Here is a 22,104-nt window from a genome sequence, read left to right on the forward strand (position 1 = left end):
GCACATGCAGCTTTATTTCTGTAGATGAATAAAGGTTTTAGTCCTTCACAAATTTACTCAAACTTTTTTGTGAGCGTTTATTTTCTCTGGTGTAGTGTGTAGTCTATCAAGTGTGTAAGGTTTTTGCCTGTCTGATGTACAGATAATATTTTCTTCCAGCTTTGGCTTCCTTGTCAGTAGTGCAGCTGAACACAGTTTTATATATGTACTTTGTCAATTTATTATTAGTTTTTCTTTTTCTATCTTTATTTTCATTTCTTATGTATTGATTGTATTGTACTTGCTTAGCATGTATGAGACCTTGGGTTTGAGTGTGAACACACACACACACACACACACACAGCCTGGAAGGGAGAAGAAAAGGCAGGGGTGAGAGACTATCAATAGGTAATGATAGTGGTTGTCCAATGTCGTAAATGTACTTAAATGTCACCAATTAAATAGTTTAAAATGATAAATTTCAATGTTAATTACATTTTTCTGTACTTTGGAAAAGAATGATTAGAAAAATGTAAATTTTCTTTTTTATGTGAACATGTATCTGTTCCGCATGTATCTAAGCTTGTAACACTGCTTCCCAGACAGCTTTGTATTGATTTGTGTGTTTATTTACATGGTGCATTCAATGTGATGAAAATTTCTGAATTTTGATATGTAAATTTAATGAAACCCATAAACTTAATTGTAAAGAAAAACCTTTAGATGTTTAGATGATGTAATTTGGATGATTTCTTTGTAGACTCTCAGCTCTTATATCAATAATGAAATGTCTCTTCTAGCTTAAGAAAATCAGATCACTTCTTGTTGCTGGAGCCGCACAGTATGATTGCTTTTTCCAGCACTTACGTTTGTTGGATGGAGCGCTTAAGCTGTCAGCTAAGGACCTCAGATCCCAGGTGGTCAGGGAAGCTTGCATCACTGTTGCGTAAGTGTGTCTCTCTGGGGCAGAGGTGTCTGTTTGTTTTTGACATAGGGTCTTACTGTGTAGCTCTGGCTGTTTGGGAACTCACCATGTAAACTAAGCAGAAACCTGCCTTCTTCAACTTTTCCAAGTGCTAGGATGGAAGAGTTGTACCTCCATATATGGAATGCTATTTATTTTTTTATGAATGAATGTAGAACTCATTAAATCAGAGTTCATTAAGTAAAGCAGTAACAAGATCACCCCCAAAGAAGCTGACATGAACCCCAAAATAGTTGTATTATACATACAGATTCAATTATTTCTATTTTCTTTCTTCCTTTCTTTTTGTTATTTTTTAAAATGTTTCTTTTGCTGAGATTGTGGCACTGTGATAAAGTACCTGCTTAGCATGTGTGAGACTTTGGATTGAGACTCTAGCAGTAGATAAGAGACATCTTCCATAATTGTTTTATCAGCTGAAAAATGTATAGGGAAAAAAATGAATGGGTCTGGCATTGGCTATACTTATTTTTCTCATTCCTAATTTGGCTGTTGAGTACTTCATTTCTGATATCTTAGCAAATTAGAGTCATAACACCATCAATTTATCAAAATCTATTTGTGTATCATCTTCGCCTGAAATCCTATTTACCACTGAGTGCTGTTGTTTCATAGATGGATATCAATGCATCTTTTGAAGACAGGGAACCCAGAGGTACCTGCAGTGCATCTTCTAATTACTATTGTGTTATTGTCCTAAGGGAAGAAGGGAGATATAAAAATTATGAGGATTTCAAGAAAAGGCAGGAAGCGCCTGGTGACATAATTATCCTGTGCAGGGGACTCTGTGGATGACTTACAGTCAAGGGATGCTAGCAAGGTTGCCAGGTGAAGCCAGTATAGCAAAGTGATGCTGTACCTTCAATAAAGCAAACAAAACGAATTCATAAATGTAACCTTCAAATATAGTTCAGAGCCAATAAGATGGGTCAGTGGCTGAGAGCACCTGTTGCCAAGCATAGCAGCCTGGATTCAGTTCCCTGGATTAAAAAGGTAGGAGAGAACTAATGCATCCATGTCTGCTGTCCTCTGACTCGGCCTGTATGCCATTGCACTTATAACTACACAAAATAAGAAAATAACTAAGTTTTAGCCAGGCACTGGTGGCACACTCCCTTAATCCCAGCACTTGGGAGGCAGAGGCAGGCGGATTCCTGAGTTCGAGGCCAGCCTGGTCTACAGAGTGAGTTCTAGGACAGCCAGGACTGCACAGAGAAACCTTGTGTGGAAAAAACAAAAACAAAGAAAGAAAGAAAGAAAGAAAGAAAGAAAGAAAGAAAGAAAGAAAGAAAGAAAGAAAGAAAGAAAGAAAGAAAGAAAGAGAGAAAGAAAGAGAGAAAGAGAGAGAGAAAGAGAGAAAAAAGAGAAGAAAAAGAAAAGAAAGAAAATAGCCAAGTTTTAAAAAGAAGAAAACCAAAATATACTTGGACTAGGAAAACTGCAGAGTAAGTAAATAGCTTTTTTGCAAGTAATGTACACTGAAGGCAAAGCTGAGATACAGATGAGATGGCTCGGTGGTTAAGAGCACTGACTGCTCTTCCAGAGGACCCGAGTTCAATTCCCAGCAACCAGTTGGTGACTCAAAATCATCTGTAATAGGATCTGATGCCCTCTTCTGGTGTGTCTGATGACTGCTACAGTGTACTCATATAAGCAAATAAATCTTTAAAAACAAAAACAAAACCACAACCTAACAGAGTAGTGTGGTCATCGCTGTACTGACCTGCCAGTGCCTTTAGAGATACAGGGACAGGTGCAGGGACCCACACACTGCAAAGCAATCTCACTGAACTAGGGATATAAAGAGCAAGTTTCAGAAAGTAGGATAGCCAAGTATCCAGAACAGTGGAGAAGACACACACAGCCAAAGAGCTATAGAAATCCGTGTTGTCCTGAGACGAGCTTAGTACTGATCTGTTCACATGAAAGCTAAAACTTCCCGAGGAGTGGAGAAACCCACTGATCCCAATACTGAGACAAACCCTGATTCCCAGGGCTCATTCAGGAAAACGTTCAAGTCTGACTTTCCCAGAATCTTCGTCGGTGCCTAGTACATTCCGCAGAGACCCCAGGAAAGCCACCGTACAGGATCTGTAGTAAACCTACTGCTGTAGGTCTCACCTCTTTCAGCAAGCTTCTTAAAGTTGATTCCCATGTGATCACCTGCCCACTGGAACAGAGCTCACACTGCTCAGTGGAAGACAGTAGACTTGAGGGGCTGAGAGGTTGGGAAACTGACTTTGTAACTGAGCACAAGGACGTCGGTCTAAGTCTGGAGTCCCTCTCTGAATCAAGAACCTAAATGTTTGGCACAGCCACATGTTTGAACTAAGATAGTAAACTGCTGAGTGCACTGATAAGATGTCTATAATTCCAGTACTTGGCCGGTGGAAATAGGAGGGTCCAGAGTTCAAGATCGTCCTTGGCTATGAGTGAGTTCAAGGCCGGCATGGGCTACATTAAGACCTTATCTCTAAAAAAATAAAACATTAATCTAGTAAAGATTCTGTATATGTTGAAATTGACAAATATCACAAAAATTGTCAAAGCTGTCAGTAATTATGATGTCTTTTCTATGTGTTTTAACCGAAGCTAGTCAAGGTTCAGAGGGCAGCTCAGTGGGTGAGCTGCTTGCTGTGCAAGCACTGGGGTTTGCAGTGTGCCCTTCTAATCTCAGCACTGGAGAGAGAGAGACAGGAAGAGTCCCAGACGCTTTGGCCAGCCAGCCAGTGTGCAGCTTAGTTGATGGTGATCCCGTGTTAGTGAGGGAGAGTGGGTGGTATTCCTGAGGGTGACTGGTGAATCGTCATCCATACGCTACACTTACATTTGCACATGTGCACGTGGGGGGTGTATGTAATTACAAATGTGGGAAGGAAATACAAATGTTAACACAAGTTAGTGAGTTTTAGGAGATACCAGAGTTGTATTTTTGTTGTGGATACTTAAATCCAGCCCCAACAATAATACCAGAATATTTGTGACTCCTGCCCTTCCAAAAAAAAGCAATCGGACAATTAATCAAAATAGGTAACATTTTGTGAAACATTGATTTGGGTAAGATTTGAAACTTAAAAAGAGTTAAGCATTTTGGACTTTAGGTTGTTCGGGCATCAAAATGGAAATATCTTATGCAGACCCACAATCAGAGTAATATTTTACTTAATGTTTACTTAGAATGCGTAGCTCTACTCTGGGGTCACATAGCATGTGATCTGCACACGTCTCTACACAGGGAGAGATAGAACGTCAGATTTTTGTCTTTGGACTGCCCGTTATTAGATAGGAAAAAAGAGACTGTATAGTACCTGGAAAGTGGGGATGCGGCTCATGGCAGAAGCATGGCTAAAACCCTGCCTGGCTTTGCATTCTGGTACCTCATCAGCCAGGCCTGTGGTACACACCTATAATAGCAGTACTTGGAAGGTGGAGGCAGGAGGATCAGAAGTTCAAAGCCATTCTTGGCTACATCCCAAATTTGAGGCTAGCATTAGTACATAAAACTCTTTCTCAAAATAAATAAATCTTTTCTGCAATTAATATTAAAGTAGTTTTTGTGTTCCTTTGTAGTCACCTTTCAACAGTTTTGGGAAACAAATTTGATCACGGCGCTGAAGCCATCGTCCCTACGCTTTTTAATCTTGTCCCCAATAGTGCCAAAGTCATGGCGACCTCTGGATGTGCAGCAATCAGATTTATTATTCGGGTAGGTTTTTTACAGACTCCCTCCCCACACATGTTCTTAATGAAGTCATATTATTTATTGTTGTTGTTGTTACCTCTAAAGGAAAGAAAATTACTTTTAAATATTTTTCTCATAATGCAGTTACTATAGAGCATGTAAGTAATACAAGAGCCTACAAAGTGTGGTCATGTGAACATGGAATATCATGCATATGTGTAGGTGTGTGTGTGCACTTGTGTTTGTGTCTGTAGATGCTTCGGGCAGTGACAAGAGCAGCACACACTTAGTGTGGGGACTGAGTACACAGAGATAACGACGCTATCATTTCCTAAATACCAGAAATAGTGCTTAATGGCTAAATAAAGAATGAGAAAAGTGAGTATAGCCACAACGAAGCGATACATATTTATGATTAAGTTCTATATTTATAATAAGCACTTTATTGCTTACTTCACTAAAGAAAAGCATAAGATTTAGACATTGGAGAACATTCTCCTAAAAACTATCCCATCACCATTATTACTCTAATAGGGGAATTTGGGTCAGTTTAGATCTGATTTACAGCTTTTTTTCCTGGTTGTCCTATGGCTAAGTCCTTAAGTATAAGACAAAAAAAGCACTCCATGTCATGCACAGTGTCTCACGCTTTTCTAAAACATCTTTTTCAGCATACCCATGTACCCAGACTCATTCCTTTAATAACAAGCAACTGCACATCAAAGTCAGTTCCTGTGAGGAGGTAAGTGTTAGGGGGAAGGGTTTTTAGTATAAATTAGGTAATTCATTTAATCCTTAGTTTAGTGTAACAATTAGTTATAACTTCTTAATATTACCTTTTCCATTAAAACCATGATATAGTTTTTTTCAAATTTGTTTACCTTTACTCCTGTGTGTGTGTGTGTGTGTGTGTGTGTGTGTGTGTGTGTGTGTTTGCGCGCATGCGCCATAGTAGATTCGTAGAAGTCAGAAGACAGCTTTCAAGAATCAGTTCTTTTTTTCAACTGTGTGTATCCTGGGATTGAAAATACCAGGCTGAGCTGGGTGTGGTGGCACACACCTTTAATCCCAGCACTTGGGAGGCAGAGGCAGGTGGATTTCTGAGTTCGAGGCCAGCCTGGTCTACAGAGTGAGTTCCAGGACAGCCAGGGCTATACAGAGAAACCCTGTCTCGAAAAAACAAAAAAACAAAAAAAAAAAGAAAAAAAAAAAGAAAATACCAGGCTGGTTGTGAGCACTCATACTTGCTCACCCATCTCTCTAGCCCATGATACAAGCTTTCTAACCACCTCCCATTTAAGGGCAAGTGGGTGGAGCAACTGCTGTGTGCACTCAGGTTTCTCAGGTTTATCACTTAAGCTGTGGCTTATTTACTTCTCTGGTTGCCTTATTCTCCAAAGTATAGAGTAAGAAATAGCTAGAATCCCACAGGTTTCACTGTTGTATATCCCAGTGCATATGTAAGTCATGGACTGATTGAGCTCACCCCATGGGCTGCAGATTGAACACTTAAGAGTTCATAATTTGTGTGTAGAAGACAGGAAATAGATAAATCAGCATTATTAGTCCCTTTCTTTCTCGTCATGCTCTTTGGAAGCAGTCATTTCATTTGACAGAAGGTCTTGCAATATAGCCAGGCTGGCCTTGACCTTAGAATTGTTTTGCCTTTGGTTCTCAAGTACAAAGATTTCAGGCTAGCTTGATCTCTTCAAAACGTATTGCCATCAGTGATGAGGACCTAAAGGCTAATGGTGTACATCAGTGGTAGAGCACTTGTCTAACACTGGAGAATCAAGGCTACAGTGAGTGTAAGGAAAGTACTGTGTCTTTACGTTCGGTATTTGTACATTGCATGTTGGAGAACAATGAAGTTTACACAGCATTTTGTCATTAGACAATGGCTGAATACACCATTTTGTCCTTTACGTGATTTAAAACTTTTAGAACAGTTATGTAGTCACCTCTTTAAAATCTTAGGAGTCAGAAATAAGATCCCATAGGTGAAATCTGGCTAACAGCTCATTTTCCCAAATCCTACAACTGAAGAAAAAAATTAGAGATTTAGGAGAAAATATATGTGTCTTTGCTTTAAAATTCTATGTGCCTATATTTAAAATAGAAGCAAAAGTTCTGTACTATTATGTACTTATCACTGCATATTCCCTTAAGTGTGTGATCTACGTTGGGACTACATAGCGCATATGAATTCTGAGGACTGCTTTAATGAGTCTGTTCTCGCCTTCCACTTTCATGTTTGCCTCCCTCTCTCTGGGCTCCAGCATAAACACTTCATAGTTAACAAATATTCTGAAGTTAAATTATAGGCTTCAAACTTCCTTTAAACTATCTAGCATAATAATAGTAAAATCCTTTAAATTTGTTTTTGTTTTTCTAATTAAGATAATCTGAAAATAAGTCTTGTGTGTTTAATTCAGAAGCAAAATGAAATATTGTGAAAAATAGTGATATTTCTCGGTGTGTTTAATTGTAATTTAACATTTATTTTTCAGACGTTCATTTGAATTTTTAGATTTGCTGCTGCAAGAATGGCAGACTCATTCACTGGAAAGGTAGGCACCCCACCCATACAAACAGCATAAAAAGTCTCAGTCTCCTTCCCGGCAGCAGGCACGCAGAGTGTGTTGTTTATATTGTGTCTCATTTGTCTAGAGATGTGTTTCCTTGTTTGTCTTCCTTTGAGCTGGAATGCTGTGCTCCTCCTGTGCATTCAGGTTTGGTGTGTTGGGTGACAGCCCCTTAGGTAGACTAGGTTATATACGATCCTTCACATTGCATTGGGTAACATTTTACCAAGCACATATGAGGCAAGGTTCATGAGCTGCAGTCTTGAAAGGGCTTCCTGTTTAAAGTTAGAGAATTATTTGGAAGAGAAAGTTGTTGGACTATTTCTCCACACTCGCTGAGGTGTGTCCCTGGACAGCATCTGTTGTAATGAAGGAAAGTATGACCAGCTCGTCGGCTCTTTACAGGGATGTGTATTACTGTTTCATGCCACCTTTCAGTTTTGAAGCATCAGCAGTAACCTACATTTTTAGTGAATATATTGCTGATTTCTATTTTTAATTGAATTCGTCGCATTCATTTTTAGTTTAAGAAATTATATGTATAGGTATGGGGGTGTAGGTACCCTAGGAAACCAAAGGTGTCAAATCCCCTGAGGCTGGAGTTATAGGTAGCTATGAGTTGCCTAATGTGGGAGCTGGGGTCAAACTCCAGTCACCTGCAATAACAGTATGTGCTCTTAACTGCTAAGCAATCTCTACAGACCTTATAGGTCCTTTTTTTTTTTAATTGAAAGTTTTTTAAACATAGACACAAAGTATTTCATTTTTGTTTGTTTTTTGGCAGCTACTATTTTATTTATTGGTTAGATCAATTGTTCTCAGCTTCTGAGTCCTGACCCATTTGGTGGTCAAACAACCCTTTCATAGGGGTAACATATCAGATATTTACATTACGATTCATAACAGTAGCAAAATGACAGATATGAAGTACAACAAAATAATTTATAGTTGGGGATCACCACAACACCAGGAACGGCACTAAAGGGTTGCAGCAGTAGGAAGGTTGAGAGCCCCTGGCTTAGATCAAACTTGTAGCCAATTATTTTCCACAGTCGTGCGATAGTGAGGAGCCCACCATGCAGGCATTTTCCACCATCAAGTTTATAATTTTTAAATTTAAATATTGCACATTTATTTACCTATTGTCAGGATTCTATAAAAACACTTCCAGATTTATAGTCTCTGAAGTATCAGAAGGAAGCAGTATATGGGCGAGCTGTGTAGGGAAGACTGTTAGAAAATCCTCTAATCTTTGACCAGGGCAGACCTGCAGTCCCAGCTAGTGAGGATAGAACATAAGTCAGGTTGACCAGGCTACATAGAAAGATTCATCTCAGTAAGAAAGGAGAGAAAAGGATGTTAGGTGTGGTATTGCACACTTGTAACCTCAGTACACTAGAGGCTGATGAAGGAAGATTGTGAGTTCAAGACCATCCTGGACTATGTGGCAACACTGCCTTTAAGGAGAAGTGGGGTGGGGATGTTACAGTCTTAAATAATTATTTCACTAATTAATCTTTCACTTTTCCCTCTCCTTTGGGGTAGATGTATATTATATAGGAATAACTATTGTATGTGGTGAAATGCAGTATGAAGTATTAATGTAAAGATGCTTTTATTGTGTAGACATGCAGCTGTTTTGGTTGAAACTATTAAGAAGGGCATTCATGATGCTGATGCTGAGGCCAGAGTGGAGGCAAGGAAGTAAGTTTGTACTATATTTTTGTGACAATCTAATTAAACATATTTTAGGTATTGTGTTTCTTTTAAGGAATTATGTTGAGAGGTGATTCTATTACCAATTTTCCAATTACTCTGTTTGCTAACTCTAGCAAAATTGCAGTGCATTTTATCCACTAACCGTGTGCTAGACATGGAATAAGCTGCTTGTAGTTGTGACCTGGGCCATCACCATTGCTCTCATCCCATCAGAGACTTGTCAGCTTTCATTGTCAACAAGAAACCCGAGTTTATCGAGTAGATACTATGCATCTGATATTAAGTAAGGCTCTTGGTACCCCACAGAATCTTACTCTGTAGCCTTGGCTAACCTGGAATTTAATATGTAGAGCAGGTTAGCCTTGAACTTACAGAGGTCCAACTCCCTCTGCTTCCTGAGCACTAGTATTGAAGACATGGCTCTATAGATAGGCTATTTTTAAGTTGTTAATTCTGAAGATAATTCTTCAAGGTGGTACTGCCCCCATAGCTGCATCTGGAGTTTGAGATGGGGAGTCAATCGGGGACACAAGAGCTATAAGTGGTCACAATCAGACTGTGAACTGAGGTCTGTTTTTTTTCAAAAGCTGCATTTTTTACCACTGGGATTGGTTCAGTTTACCCAGTTTCTACTCAACATGGATACTGCCTTACACATGTGCTTGTGTTCCTAGAGTTAGGACCAGCTGTCACTGATGTCCTTCCTTTCTTTCCAGGACATACATGGGCCTTAGAAACCACTTTCCTGGTGAAGCTGAAACATTGTACAACTCCCTTGAGCCATCATATCAGAAAAGTCTCCAAACGTACTTAAAGAGTTCTGGAAGTGCAGCTTCTCTTCCGCAGTCAGACAGGTCCTCCTCCAGCTCACAAGAAAGTCTCAAGTAAGGTCATACTCTTGGGAGCGATGTCTTCCTCTTCCTAACTCCTCCACCTGGGTAGTTTGTGTCTACTAAGACCTTGAAAAAACGGTGACCTGGTGTTTGTTAATTTCTTTGCTCTGCGGCTAGGGTTAATGAGTCACATTTTGTTTCTCTATATAAGTGTGTGGCAACACTTGACTTCTGTGCGATTATTGATACCATAAAATAATTGATGCAGCACGTAGTGCATTTCCACAACATGACATTGGAGGAATCACATGAGACGAGACCTGGTGTGCAGGACTGCCTGCATGCTAGTGAGAACCACGCTGTCTCTTTCTTCTGTGTGAAGTACTTCAGGGTGCGAGTGATTGACAGTGCTGACATTGTCTATGTGCTGAAGAGCGGAGTCAGTAACGTAGCCTAGTCTCCATTTGTTCATTGCCGATTACTTTTGCTTTATTGCCAGTTCTTGAAGACAACTGTTTTTAAGAAAAAATGCCTCAATTTTCTTGACAGCTGATATTTCATTCTTACCAGAGTGGTCAGCCAAGTCTTGTTACTAACAACATTTCTTTTTACCTTCCAGTCGTCCTTTTTCTTCTAAATGGTCAACAGCAAATCCTTCGACTGTAGCTGGAAGAGGTAATTACTTCTTGGAGTAAGAGTTACAGCCCGTTGTGTCTCTAAGCAGTAGCATTTAAAGAGGTTTGAAGTGATCCACAGTGAGAAAATATTTTCATGACACAGTACCATAAATTGTGGGGACACACCTTGACTCTGGAGGCGAATAGAAGCCAAGGCTTTGGGAAGTAGCTTAGATTTTAGTGATCCACTGTGTTTCTTGTGTTTGATTGCTTTAAAATGCCGGTTAGGATCACTCAGTTGACTTCACAGCTATTACTGAGGCAGCTCATCATATAGTCAAACGCTTTTAAAAACTGAAGCTAAATTTCAGTTGAATGACTTGGCTCAGACTTCCTAAGAGGGACAAAGCTGCACTAATGTTGCAATATCCCAATATCTAGACTAACTTTTCTTGCGTTTTCTAATAGTAAAGAATAATAATATGCTCATATATTTTAGTGTTTTATTTCCATAAATCAGTCTTAAACATATCTCTTCTGTTACCAAACAGACCTGTCAATTTTATAATCAAAAGTCAGCATTTTTTCCATGAGAGAAAAATGAGGCAAAGAACTATTCAGAATTGCTGGAGAAAGCTGTTTTATCATAACTGAAACTGAGCATTCTCACTTTAAGGTGATGTTACGGTGCTGTCTGTCCACATGGCCACTGCTGTCTTGTGGACTGTGTGTTGCCACAGATGACGAGTTTATGATGGCTTTGAGTTCATGTGTCTTTGTTTTGTTTGCAGCCATTTAAATAACATATATAACTTGTTTTCTGTAGTATCTGTGGGAGGCAGCAAAGCCAACCCCCTTCCAGGAAGCCTGCAGCGTTCTCGAAGTGACATTGATGTGAATGCGGCAGCTGGTGCCAAGGCTCATCATGCTGCTGGGCAGGCGGTGCGAAGTGGGCGTTTAGGTGCAGGTGCCCTGAATCCAGGCTCCTATGCATCACTAGGTATGCCAGCTCCCTTCACTCTTCCCGTCCTCTCAGGGACGAAATGAAATACCATACTCACTTCTGGTCCATTCTTGCTTGTTTGCAGTGACCTTGGTACTGATCTCTGCTTGTCTCCATTGTCTTCCTCTTTATCCTGATCAGACATACTGTTCTTGATCCCATGGTTGCCTATAGAATTTTCATAACTGCATTAAAGACACACCTATGGGGGGTTACCGAGGGAAGGCATGGGTTTTTTAAACAACTGCTGTTTCCTTGGTCTTATTTCTATTCCTTTACCTTTGGGGAGAAGGAAGAACTGTAAAGGGCTTCTGTGTCTCATCACAGCTTAGCCATACATTCTAAATGATGTTCAGAGTTGGGTTTTTTCTGTATGTTTCAACAGGCTGGTTGTCCATGTTGCGTCTCTGATGCACACTTCTGTTTTCTGCCTCATGGTTGTAGTGTAGAACACTAAACAGATTGGTTACTGCATACAATAAAGGGCATAGAGATTTGGGCAGGGATTTGGTGAGTGCTAGAATGGCAGTGTTTAAGAATGATGAAGTAAGCATAGATCAGTCAGTGCATGCTGTTGAGAAGGTATTTCACAGTTTTTATAAATTACAACCTGTTAAACACCGTGGTACAATACATCCCAGATGACCAGAATCTTGAACAAAATCGTAAGACAATTTATTGGAAACCCAATAGATAAGAATTCATCTAACCAGCCAGGCAGTGGTGGCGCACACTTTTAATCCCAGCACTTGGGAGGCAGAGGCAGGCAGATTTCTGAGTTCAAGGCCAGCTTGGTCTACAATGTGAGTTCCAAGACAACCAGGGCTATACAGAGAAACCCTGCCTCGAAAAAACACAAAACAACAACAACAACAAAAAAAAAAAACCCCAAGAATTCATCTAATCTCACATCACTGAAATAATTTCTAAATCTAAATAAATTATAGCCTTAATTTAAGTCTAAGATATGAAAATATAAACTTGGAGACAGTTTTTGCCACACTCCACAAAAAAGTATAAATAGACCATAAAAATAAAATACTTATCAAATTAGCCTATAAACACCAGAACAAATGTTGGATTTTAACTGGTCAAACAAATGGAAGTGAAAGGTGTATAAATATACAGGAAAGTAGGAGAGTGAGGGACCCTGACGAGAGCCTGAGGACCTTGTCACAGCTCTGAGTGAGTTCACAAATGGACACGATTTCTGAATGGCAATTTAATACCTGAAGCTTTGTTAAAGGTTTGGAGTTTGGGTCCAGGACCTGCAAGAGAGCTCAGGTAAAGTTCATCCTCATCAAAGGAGAGACCGATAGCACATAGAGATAGGGACACGGACACACACACACACACACACACACACACACACACACACACACTCTGACCCAGGAATTGAGTAATTAAGTAATTATACCAAAGAATAAAAATGAACCTTTACTTCAGGATGTAATCTCCTGTCGTATGCCCTTTCAGTATGAGTGTCTTTGGTTCGGCTACTCGTGTGCATTATTTACTGAATATGAGCTTGTGCTCTTTTTCGCAATATCATAGTGCGCTATTCTAATGCTCCATACATATTCTCTCCATGCCACTGAGGATCCTGACTGCAGATATCTGTGGAGAGACTGGGGCACCCTTAAGATCCATAGGAAGTACTGGGAACTCTCGGCTCAGCACCCTTTTGGTTCGGTAATGTAGAGTGAGGAGTAGATCCCTCACTGTAGAGACGACAAGGCCTCAGCCTGGGTAGAGCCGTGAGGGCTTGGCAAGGAGGGTCTGTCAGCCTAAGGAAGTGAAGTAGAAAAGAACTGGTGACCTAAAGAAAACATAGAAGGTGAAAGGAGGAGAAAGAAAAGGAAGAAAAGAAGGTGGAATCAAGTGTACTGTTGCATGCCTTTAATCTCAGTACTGGGAAGCAGCCAGCCAGGCTCTATAAAGAGACACCGTTTCAATAAAATAAAAGGAAGTAAAAACAGGATTTCGAAGATGCCTTTCAGTATGTAAAAGCACTTGCTATATAAGCATAAGGATATGAGTTAAGATTTGAGCACTTAGGGTTGGGGAGATGGCTCAGTGGTTAAGAGCACCGACTACTCTTCTGAAGGCCCTGAGTTCAAATCCCAGCAACCACAAGGTGGCTCACAACCATCCATAATGAGATCTGATGCTCTCTTCTGGTGTGTCTGAAGACAGTTATAGTGTACTTACATAGAATAAATAAATAAATCTTTAAAAAAAAAAAAAAAGAAAAGAAAAGAAACTGCAGCACACCACCAAAATGAATGAATGAATGAATGAATGAATAAAAAAATTGCGCTCTTACCTAAAAGCTGGGCATGGCAGCACACACCCAACCCCTGTCCTCACGAGACCTCCTTCAGCCCTACACACGTGACTGGTGGGCTCTGCTTTCTTCTGTGTTGAACCTTGTTTATCATGTCTGAACTTAGAGAATTCAGAATGAGTATATCATTTTTTTTTTCAAACACTCCCTGTATTCAGTTTTTCTCAGGTTTCCTGCTAAGTACTGAGGATCTGGAAATTCCGTACTATTTTTTTCAGTTTATTGGTAATGCTGCTGAGAAATAAGGGGCTACAGATTTGTTGGCTTTCATGCATTTTGAGTTGAACTTGCTACGAGACCTCAAACTCAAAATGTTTAGGAAACAGTTGAGATGAAATGGGTATACAAAGAAAAGGTAACTTTAAACTGCATACACTCTCTAGTGCAGTTGCCACTGGCTAATTTGCTTTTGGTTTTTTTTTTTTAAAGCACTGAATTCTGTGGCACCGAGGTGGCCTGTGTGTTTTGAAATTTACCTGTTAACTTTTGTAGAGGAAAGTTAGTGTCATACAGAATGGCCAGGGTGTGTGTGTGTTTATATTGAGGTATAGCTCATGATAAAAGACATACCTGGCACACATAAGTATTCTTAGTAGGAGGTTCATGGAACTGCCTGAATGGAAAAGAAAACAAATGATTTTAGTAAGGTCGGTTAGATAAAAGTCAAATTTTGGTTAGATGTGGAAGAAATTGGTACTGGAATCTATGAACTTGCCATGCTCGATGGCCAAGAAGAAAATGATAGAGCTCTGAGGCTCCTCTCAGCCCTGGCACTTTCCTCCCCCTCCTTGTTTTAAGATCTTTGTCTGTACACCAAGGTGGTTGGTTAGCTCGAGAAGAAAGCAGTGAAAGGATGAAGAGAGTGGCCTGGTGCAGCTCCTGCAGAAGCTGTGAGAAGTGGCCTGCAGTGAGCAGAGCTGGCAGTGAGAGGGCAACAGTTTCCTGGGCCAGCATAGGAGGAAATGGAGGGCAGGGAGTAGAGTCAGGCATGGCACTTGCAGTACCAGGTGGGTCTTCAGAAGAGTGTATTCATTAGAATTAGAGTTGTCTGCCTGAGAAGTCTTGGTCCAAGAAGTGACTAAAGGTTTTGAATAGTCTTGAGTACAAGAGAAGGGACATTGTTAGACTTGGCCACAGTTTGGAGCTTATGGGTGAGGTTTATTAGAGTGGACGGCCACACAGCAGAACCAGTAGGGAGATAATCGCCTTGGAGGCCTAACCCTCGGAACTAGGCTTAGCAAGAAAGACTCCTTCCTCTGCTATGAAATGCTACAACATGTCAACCAGTGTTTCTGCCAGGGAAGCTCATTTAAGACTTCTAGTCCAGGGGTGGAGTAGGGAGAGGAGGCTGGTCATATTGGCTCTTTGCTTTTTCAACAAGCCACAATTATCAGAATTCCAGACACCCAGAAGAAAGTTGATGCTCACCACAAATGATACTGCTTGCATATGGTTCAGGAGATTACTATGGCAGTCGAGATCCTCTGCTGTCATGGAACCTTGTTATCATGGGGAGGTGGGGGTGGAGGTGTTCGGAGCTGAGTTAGCAGAGGCCAGTGTTGCACACAGGACCTTCAGAAGAGCAACAGCAACCACACATGGTGACGCATAGCTGTAACTGCAGCACTCTGGAGACTGGGACAGGAGGTTTGTGACATGTGGGCCTCAAAAACAATAGCATTGCCAGTCCTACTATGCTAACTTTCTTATGACAGATATTAAAGGCCTGGTCTTCAGTGGCACCACCTGATCACAAGCTGTGTGGGTTTTCTCTAGGAACTTGTGGTACAGAGACAGATTTTTACCCAGATGTGTGATTATAGGAGCTGAAAGTTCAAAGGAAAGATGGGATCTGTGAGAAGCCAGATGGCAAAGTGAGCCTGTACAAGTCAATTGTCTTTTTAAAAAAATAGGGATTATGAAGTCTTTTTTTCTAATATACTAAGTTTTCCTCTGTTCTCTGCTTGCTCTTTCATCAAAGAGGATACTTCTGACAAGATGGATGGTAAGACTTTTATAATTCTTTTCCACATCTCTCCTGGGCCCTTGTTGATTCTTTTATGCTATTTATTTATCAAGAACTTTGTGTGAAATGGCTGCAGGACTCCAGCTTGGATTTTGCGTTGCTTTTATCCATTTTAGATTTCCTTGTGGGTTTTTTTTTTTTTTTTTTGGAACTTAAGTCAATTACCGAAAATAGTTCCTATGAAACCTAAAAAATAGGCCTCATATTTTTAATTTCCTATTTCTTTTTATCTCAAAACTGGATTCAGGAGGAGGAAAGGAGTCTCTTAAGTCTCTGTTTTAACATGTTAGTTACCGACTGGAGAGGGACAGGGACAGTGTCTCACAGTTGACATGTTTATTTCAAATTGATGGCAAGTTGCACATGCTGAGATTTTAAACTAACATTTAATTTAAACTAAAGTTTAAGCTTTGCTTTTTAAATTCCAATATTCAAATTATTACAGCTTGTCTGTGGCTGCTTTGGTCTAGTCACAAATCTGAGCCTTGTTTTGTCAGACACTAGAGAGAAAACGGTCACAGCACTCTTTTCCCTGTCAGGGCTGATGGTATCAGCTGGAGTCTGAGCTTTGTTAAAGAATTTGTTCAAAGAAAAGAAAGGGAAGCAAAACACCTTTTCTCTTTAATTATTATATAAGCTCTACAAATTTACCTCAATTTTTTTTCTATTTTAATGAAATGGAAGCTTTATTTAATCTCAGGTTAGGAACTATTTTTAGTATCTCCATTTTAAAGTGTTTCATAATTAAGCCCTTTGAATGGAAACGACAGCCATCAGGAGGGGATTTCTTTCTGAACTCTTAGATATCCTTGAACCTTTAGATTGCTGGAGCACTTAGGAAAAATTTCACTTACCAGTCAGTGTTTCTCTGTTTGGATCATAATTAAAGCCCTTTCTGGGGTGTCCTCTGTTACCTGATGTGTTACTTCCTGTGTTCAGCCCTTCATTTGACAGTGCAACTGTCTGTGTGTCACTGCCCAGTGGCTTTCATACTTGCTCATTTTCCATAGACTTCACACACTTTGTGGTCACACAACTGAGCGCTGCGGTTAGGTCCTTGGATTTGTCTGTGCTCTGACAAAAATGTTGGGCAAGTGCGGCCAAGGTCATGGATTTGGTTTCTGTTTCTCTCTGGTTCCTTTATGGGCTCCCTTTGAAAATGTACAGAATACAGTTCTACTTTAGAGGAAGGAGTCTACAAACCTTTATTTGCAAGGCAAAGTCATCGGAGTTAAACTCTTCTTAAGTAATTGATTTCTCGGGTTTCTTCCACCCTTCCAAAATTTAAGAATTTTGCTATTTTTAGTTTTCTGACTTTAACTTTTTTGGTATGAACTGTGAATGTAATTCCGTCAGATTATTTTTTCTCATTTAAATGTTTTCAAGGCTAAATCCTATCTGACTAAAGCTACATTCTATTTTCACCTTTGCAGATGAATCTTGGGGGGAGGGGATTGTAAGGTACCATTTTCAGAATTTGTTGAAATACTGTTTTATTTCTCTTATTTAGGAACAGCATCTGATGATGGTAAGAAGTAAATACTTTGTTAGTAACACAGACCCTCCACCTCATAGTTTCATTGGTAGTATGCATTGAAACTAAAACAGGCTAATTTACCTGCAGACCCTTCTCATTTGCCAGCGGTGGTAGCTTTTGCATTCTATATTTGGTTGTGTTCATTGTGTGTAAAATTTTTTTCTAATTCTTCATCATGCAGTTGTGCTTTATATCCTGGATCATCTCATTCTAGAAAAACATTGCTTAACATACTTAATAATATCTAGTATATAATTCCATTTTTCCCAGTAATGACAACAGAATTTTTTTTCTTTTCTAAAAAAAAATTAATACCAGGTTATTTCTGCTTCTTAGGAACACTGCTTTATCATTGGACATTAAAAACTTTTATTTCATCTATTTTGAAGTGTATCTTTTAATTTTTGAATCAGTGACTACAGAATTGATCTCTGATTCAAATTCAGTTTAAGAGCATAACCACTTGCTACATAGACTCTCCTGAGTCAGTTGACATTAAAAGAAATAGTCCTTCTGAGTTTATAGAAATAAAAATTGAGTTTTTGTATTTATCCTTCAGGAAGGATAAATCTCATTAAAGCCTTTTAATCCTTTTTTTTTTTTAAACACAATTTTTTCCTTAAGTTTGACATGAACAACATTTTCTTGAGTATAAAACCAAATGCATGTAATTGTTTTTGTTTTTATATTAACTGTGGTGTGCTTGAGATAGTGTTAAGTTAAAATTGTATTACTCTAAAAATCTTAGTTCTGATTTGGCAGAATTCTGAATGGCAGCTTACTTTAGTACTTTGAACTTAAAGCATTAGTATGTGGCTAGAATATAGGTGGAGTCTTTATTCAGTTTCTCCGCACTGTTCTTCAGTTATGAGGAAATAATGACCTACCCAGAGCAGACTTCTAAAGCTGAGGGCTCTGCAGCGTGGGCTCCTGGCGCCTTGCTGGTGATGCTCTCTTGGCATCTGCCTCCGATTCACTCCCAGCTCCCACCGCTCCTCTGACTTCACCTAGTCCTTATGCTCAAATCCAGCCCTCCTCTTCAGCACCTGCTTTTCAAATCAGGATGGTCAAATTGGTCACTATCTTGGGATTCCATAAAATTGTACCTCTTAATGTACATAGATTCTAAATGCTTTTTTTTCTTCTGTGTTCAACATGATGCGATGTGCTTGAGAGTGTCGCTGGAGAGCCCAGAGCACCTAGCAGTGGGGTGTGACCGTCCCTCATCTTTACTGCTGGCAGCTTACGCAGATGCGTGTTAGTGCAAGTGCTCTAGAAAGCGCCTGCTTGGGTGGCAAGCACCTTTAATCAGGCATATCTCAGTGTGTTCAAGACCAGACTGCTCTACAGTGTGAGTTCCAGCAGGACCAGAGATCCTGCCCCATACCTCTAACCAAAATGAACAAAACCAAACCTCTGGAAATACAGTGAAAATATTTGTCGTGTGGTTTTACCGCGGGGACGAGATGGAGGTAGCAGTGAAAGGAAGGATCTAGGAAGAAGAGATTAAAAAAAAAAGATGACGTGGCTGATGGCAGCGCTTCTTAAGTTCTCTTCAGAAGTACACTGTCCATCAAGAAGGTTGTTTACAGTCTTGTTCAGCTCTAAAGCTATGGCAGATATTTGAAAACAGTCCTAATTTTCTAGAAACAGAAACTTTTTTTTTAATTTTGTTTTGTGTTCTTATCTTTTGAGGGTCTCATGTAGAACAGGCTGGTCTAGAACTCAAAGAGATCCTCCTGCCTCTGCCTACCAAATTCTAGGATCAAAGGTGTGTGCCACCATGTCTGGCAATTTTCTTCTTATGTAGAACATGTATAAAGAAGTATATACCTGGATTTGGTGATATGTAGGTTGTAGTCCCAGATACTTGGGAGATAAGGCAGGAGAATTTCCTAAGCCAAGGAATTCCAGATAAGCCTAGGTGAGACGCCATCTTAGAAAGTAAACTCCAAACTGTACTTTTAAATTCTTAAGAGAAATATATAAATAATGGCTGCCTTACTTCAGAATTAAAAATATTTGAAAATAGTATAAGTCCCCTTTCTTAATACTAAATACTATTATAGTAAGTGTTTTAATTGTGTAAATATTTGTTCCTCAGGTCGGGTGAGAGCCAAGCTTTCTACACCGCTTGTTGCTGTGGGAAATGCCAAGACCGACTCTAGAGGGAGAAGCCGGACAAAAATGGTGTCTCAGTCCCAGCGTATGTACTGCTCCTGAGTCTTGCCTATTGTGTCCGTCTGGGGTGAATGTGTCTCTTATGTTATTGTTAGGAAATGAGCAGTGGATACATTCAAAGCTGATTTGAAAAGCCACAAGCCACATACTGAGTTCTTGTTCTGTACTTTAGGTTCATCATCACCTGACAAAAATGAAGGTATTTTTTTCAATGTTTTGGGTCAGTTGTTGTGCATGTTTGGGCTTGGTTTTTTTGTTCTGTTTTGTGTTTTGAGTGGGTGTTGTCTTGTGTTTGTGCTGTCAGGGGCACATCATTGATGTCCACCACTTAGCAGGCAGTCTTCATCTTGTATACAGATGTGTGCATGGAAGGACTTTCAGTACGAATCTCTTAAGTCAAGGTTCATCTTCTACTCAGAAACTCGCAGGCGTGGACAATTGTGCCTTTCAGATGCAAAATATGTTTCAGTATTAACACCAATATCTGTTTATAGCTAGCAGATGCTATACAGAGACAGAAAAGTGGGATCTATCTTCTTACTCTCCCCACACTTTGTTAGATCATCTTAAATTTTGGCTCGTATTTTGGGCAAGTGAATACTGACTTATCATGAGGGAAAAATAGGCTGAAAGCTAGTTTTGATCAATTTCATGGGAAATTTGAGATTTATGTTCTTAGGTTTCACTGCTCACTGAGTTAGTTCCTTATGGGAACAATTAAAAAGCTCAGTCGTAGGCCTAGGTAAAAGCAGGACCTGTGTCTGTCTGTCTGTCTGCCCCAACAAGTGCCTGGGCAATGCATTTTAGCCACAGTGACTTCTTGCTGCTCCCTCTGTTCCCACAGACTGTCCTCAGCACTCTCTAACACCAGGTGGTTTTTCTAAGGAAGTGAAGAATAGGTCCTTTTTATAACCTAATTAGCCCGAGAAAGAATGGGTTCCAAGGTGACTGTCGGGTTGTAGATGGCCTGTTTATTTTTAATAGTCTGATTCCTGCATCTTGGGGTCAAGGGAGACAAGTAAGGCTCAGAGACATGAGGACACCTAAGTGCATGTGTCGTGGTCCCACCTCTTCCTGGCATCAGAATGTCAGGCAGAGCAACACTGGAAGCTTTCTGTAGGAGTCCTAAAATGAGCAGAAGGATTTGGCATAGTTTGTTTCAGAATGAAGGCTACTCACAAACAGTCAGAATAATACATAGTTCTGCAAGGCAAGGGCTTTTCTCTGACAGATCAAAAGTAGTGACAATACCACATTCTCCTGTGGGTGTGTGCTGTGGAGTGATTCTTAGAGAACATTGATTACCAGTGCACCCTCCCTTCTCCTTGTCTATTGCGCAGACTAACATCAGCGCAGCCTGGGAGCTAGCTAAGACACAGGGTCTGTGTACAGCCAGAGTCAGGCCACCAAGGGCTCTGGGGTAAAGTAAAGGTTGCAGGCTTTGGACCTGTGTTGCCCACATTGCAGTCCTGGCTATTGTAGGTTCCTGTATTTTTCTGTACCCACCTGTAAAATGAGGAGGATAATAGCGTCTGCCTCAGGGGATTGTCATGAGCATTGAATGAGTCAGCATATTTAATGCAGTTACAACAGTGTACACCAGAGTAAGTGCCGTGAATTACCTGACAAGATTATCCTTGGTATTATTCATAATAAAATGAAAACGGATTTTTTTTTTAAAAGATTTATTTATTGTTATGAATAAGTACGCTGTAGTTGTCTTAAGACGCACCAGAAGAGGGCATCAGATCTCATTACCGATGGTTGTGAGCCACCATGTGGTTGCTGGGATTTGAACTCAGGACCTCTGGAAGAGCAGTCAGTGATCTTACCCACTGAGGCATCTTGCCAGCCCGAAAACGGAATTTTATGATGCTGTTACGTGTTTTTATACCTTGATATTTTTACTGCCCTCATGAAACAGAAATAAACACTAAAGTTAGGATGTTTAAAACCTAAAGGAAAATACAGATAATCGCAAATTGTCCATGCGAGGATTTAAGTTAAAACTTAATTGTGAGATAATTGTTATTTTCTGACTTCTTGACCTTGGTTGGGACCCTCTTTTTCAATCATTGGAACTTCAGAGCATGACAGTGAAAGACAGGAGGATTATGCTATGTTTGCCTTGTTAAACCTCATAGGACTTTCAGGTCTAGAGACGTTCCCACCATAAAATCACACACGTCTTAAATCATTAGAAAGATCTCATTTCTTTGCTTGCCTGTTTATTTGGATGAGTATGTGTTCATTTAAGATTCTTTTGTTAAAAAGATGTGTGATTAGTATGCAAGTTTGTTCACAGCTTGTTTGCACAGGGTCCTCCTGTGCCTTCCATCTTCATCGTAGTGTCTCATTACGGTGCATGGTGCTCATGTTTGGGGTTGTCATCTAGAAAGGCAGAGAATCTCTTGGACCAAAGCAGGTGTGCTCAGGCTCACCAGAATAAAGAAAGCAGAGCTAATGGGGAGCCTGACTGGTAGGTTAAGGAAGAGCTGCGTCCTCACTCTGTTGGTAGTGACTGGTTGTGTACCGGTGACTGACTGTGCAGCCTGCCAGGAGCTTCCTTTCCCCCCTGCCTCTTGCTTTTCTATGAATCTTAAAAAAGAT

The 22,104-nt window shown here is 40.1% G+C and overlaps 1 protein-coding gene across 31 annotated transcripts in view; it reads left to right on the forward strand.

The window, feature by feature from the left end:
- Clasp2 (cytoplasmic linker associated protein 2) overlaps positions 1-22,104 on the forward strand; it is a 172,765-nt gene that overhangs the window by 97,203 nt on the left and 53,458 nt on the right. For 14 of the 31 annotated variants that reach the window (XM_085828098.1, XM_085828101.1, XM_085828103.1 and 11 more), the window contains 12 exons: positions 780-925; positions 4,535-4,670; positions 5,318-5,388; positions 7,157-7,216; positions 8,858-8,935; positions 9,667-9,834; positions 10,403-10,458; positions 11,227-11,400; positions 15,732-15,755; positions 17,287-17,304; positions 19,418-19,519; positions 19,667-19,693. In XM_085828098.1, coding sequence (XP_085684224.1) covers positions 780-925; positions 4,535-4,670; positions 5,318-5,388; positions 7,157-7,216; positions 8,858-8,935; positions 9,667-9,834; positions 10,403-10,458; positions 11,227-11,400; positions 15,732-15,755; positions 17,287-17,304; positions 19,418-19,519; positions 19,667-19,693 — 1,060 coding nt within the window. The remainder of the gene's footprint in view (positions 1-779; positions 926-4,534; positions 4,671-5,317; positions 5,389-7,156; positions 7,217-8,857; positions 8,936-9,666; positions 9,835-10,402; positions 10,459-11,226; positions 11,401-15,731; positions 15,756-17,286; positions 17,305-19,417; positions 19,520-19,666; positions 19,694-22,104) is intronic. The other 17 variants (XM_085828100.1, XM_029481881.2, XM_085828104.1 and 14 more) reach the window with 3 other exon arrangements.

This window comes from Mus caroli, unplaced genomic scaffold (assembly GCF_978045245.1).
Source record: "Mus caroli unplaced genomic scaffold, Mus_caroli_1 scaffold_11, whole genome shotgun sequence".
Taxonomy (NCBI): Eukaryota; Metazoa; Chordata; class Mammalia; order Rodentia; family Muridae; genus Mus; species Mus caroli.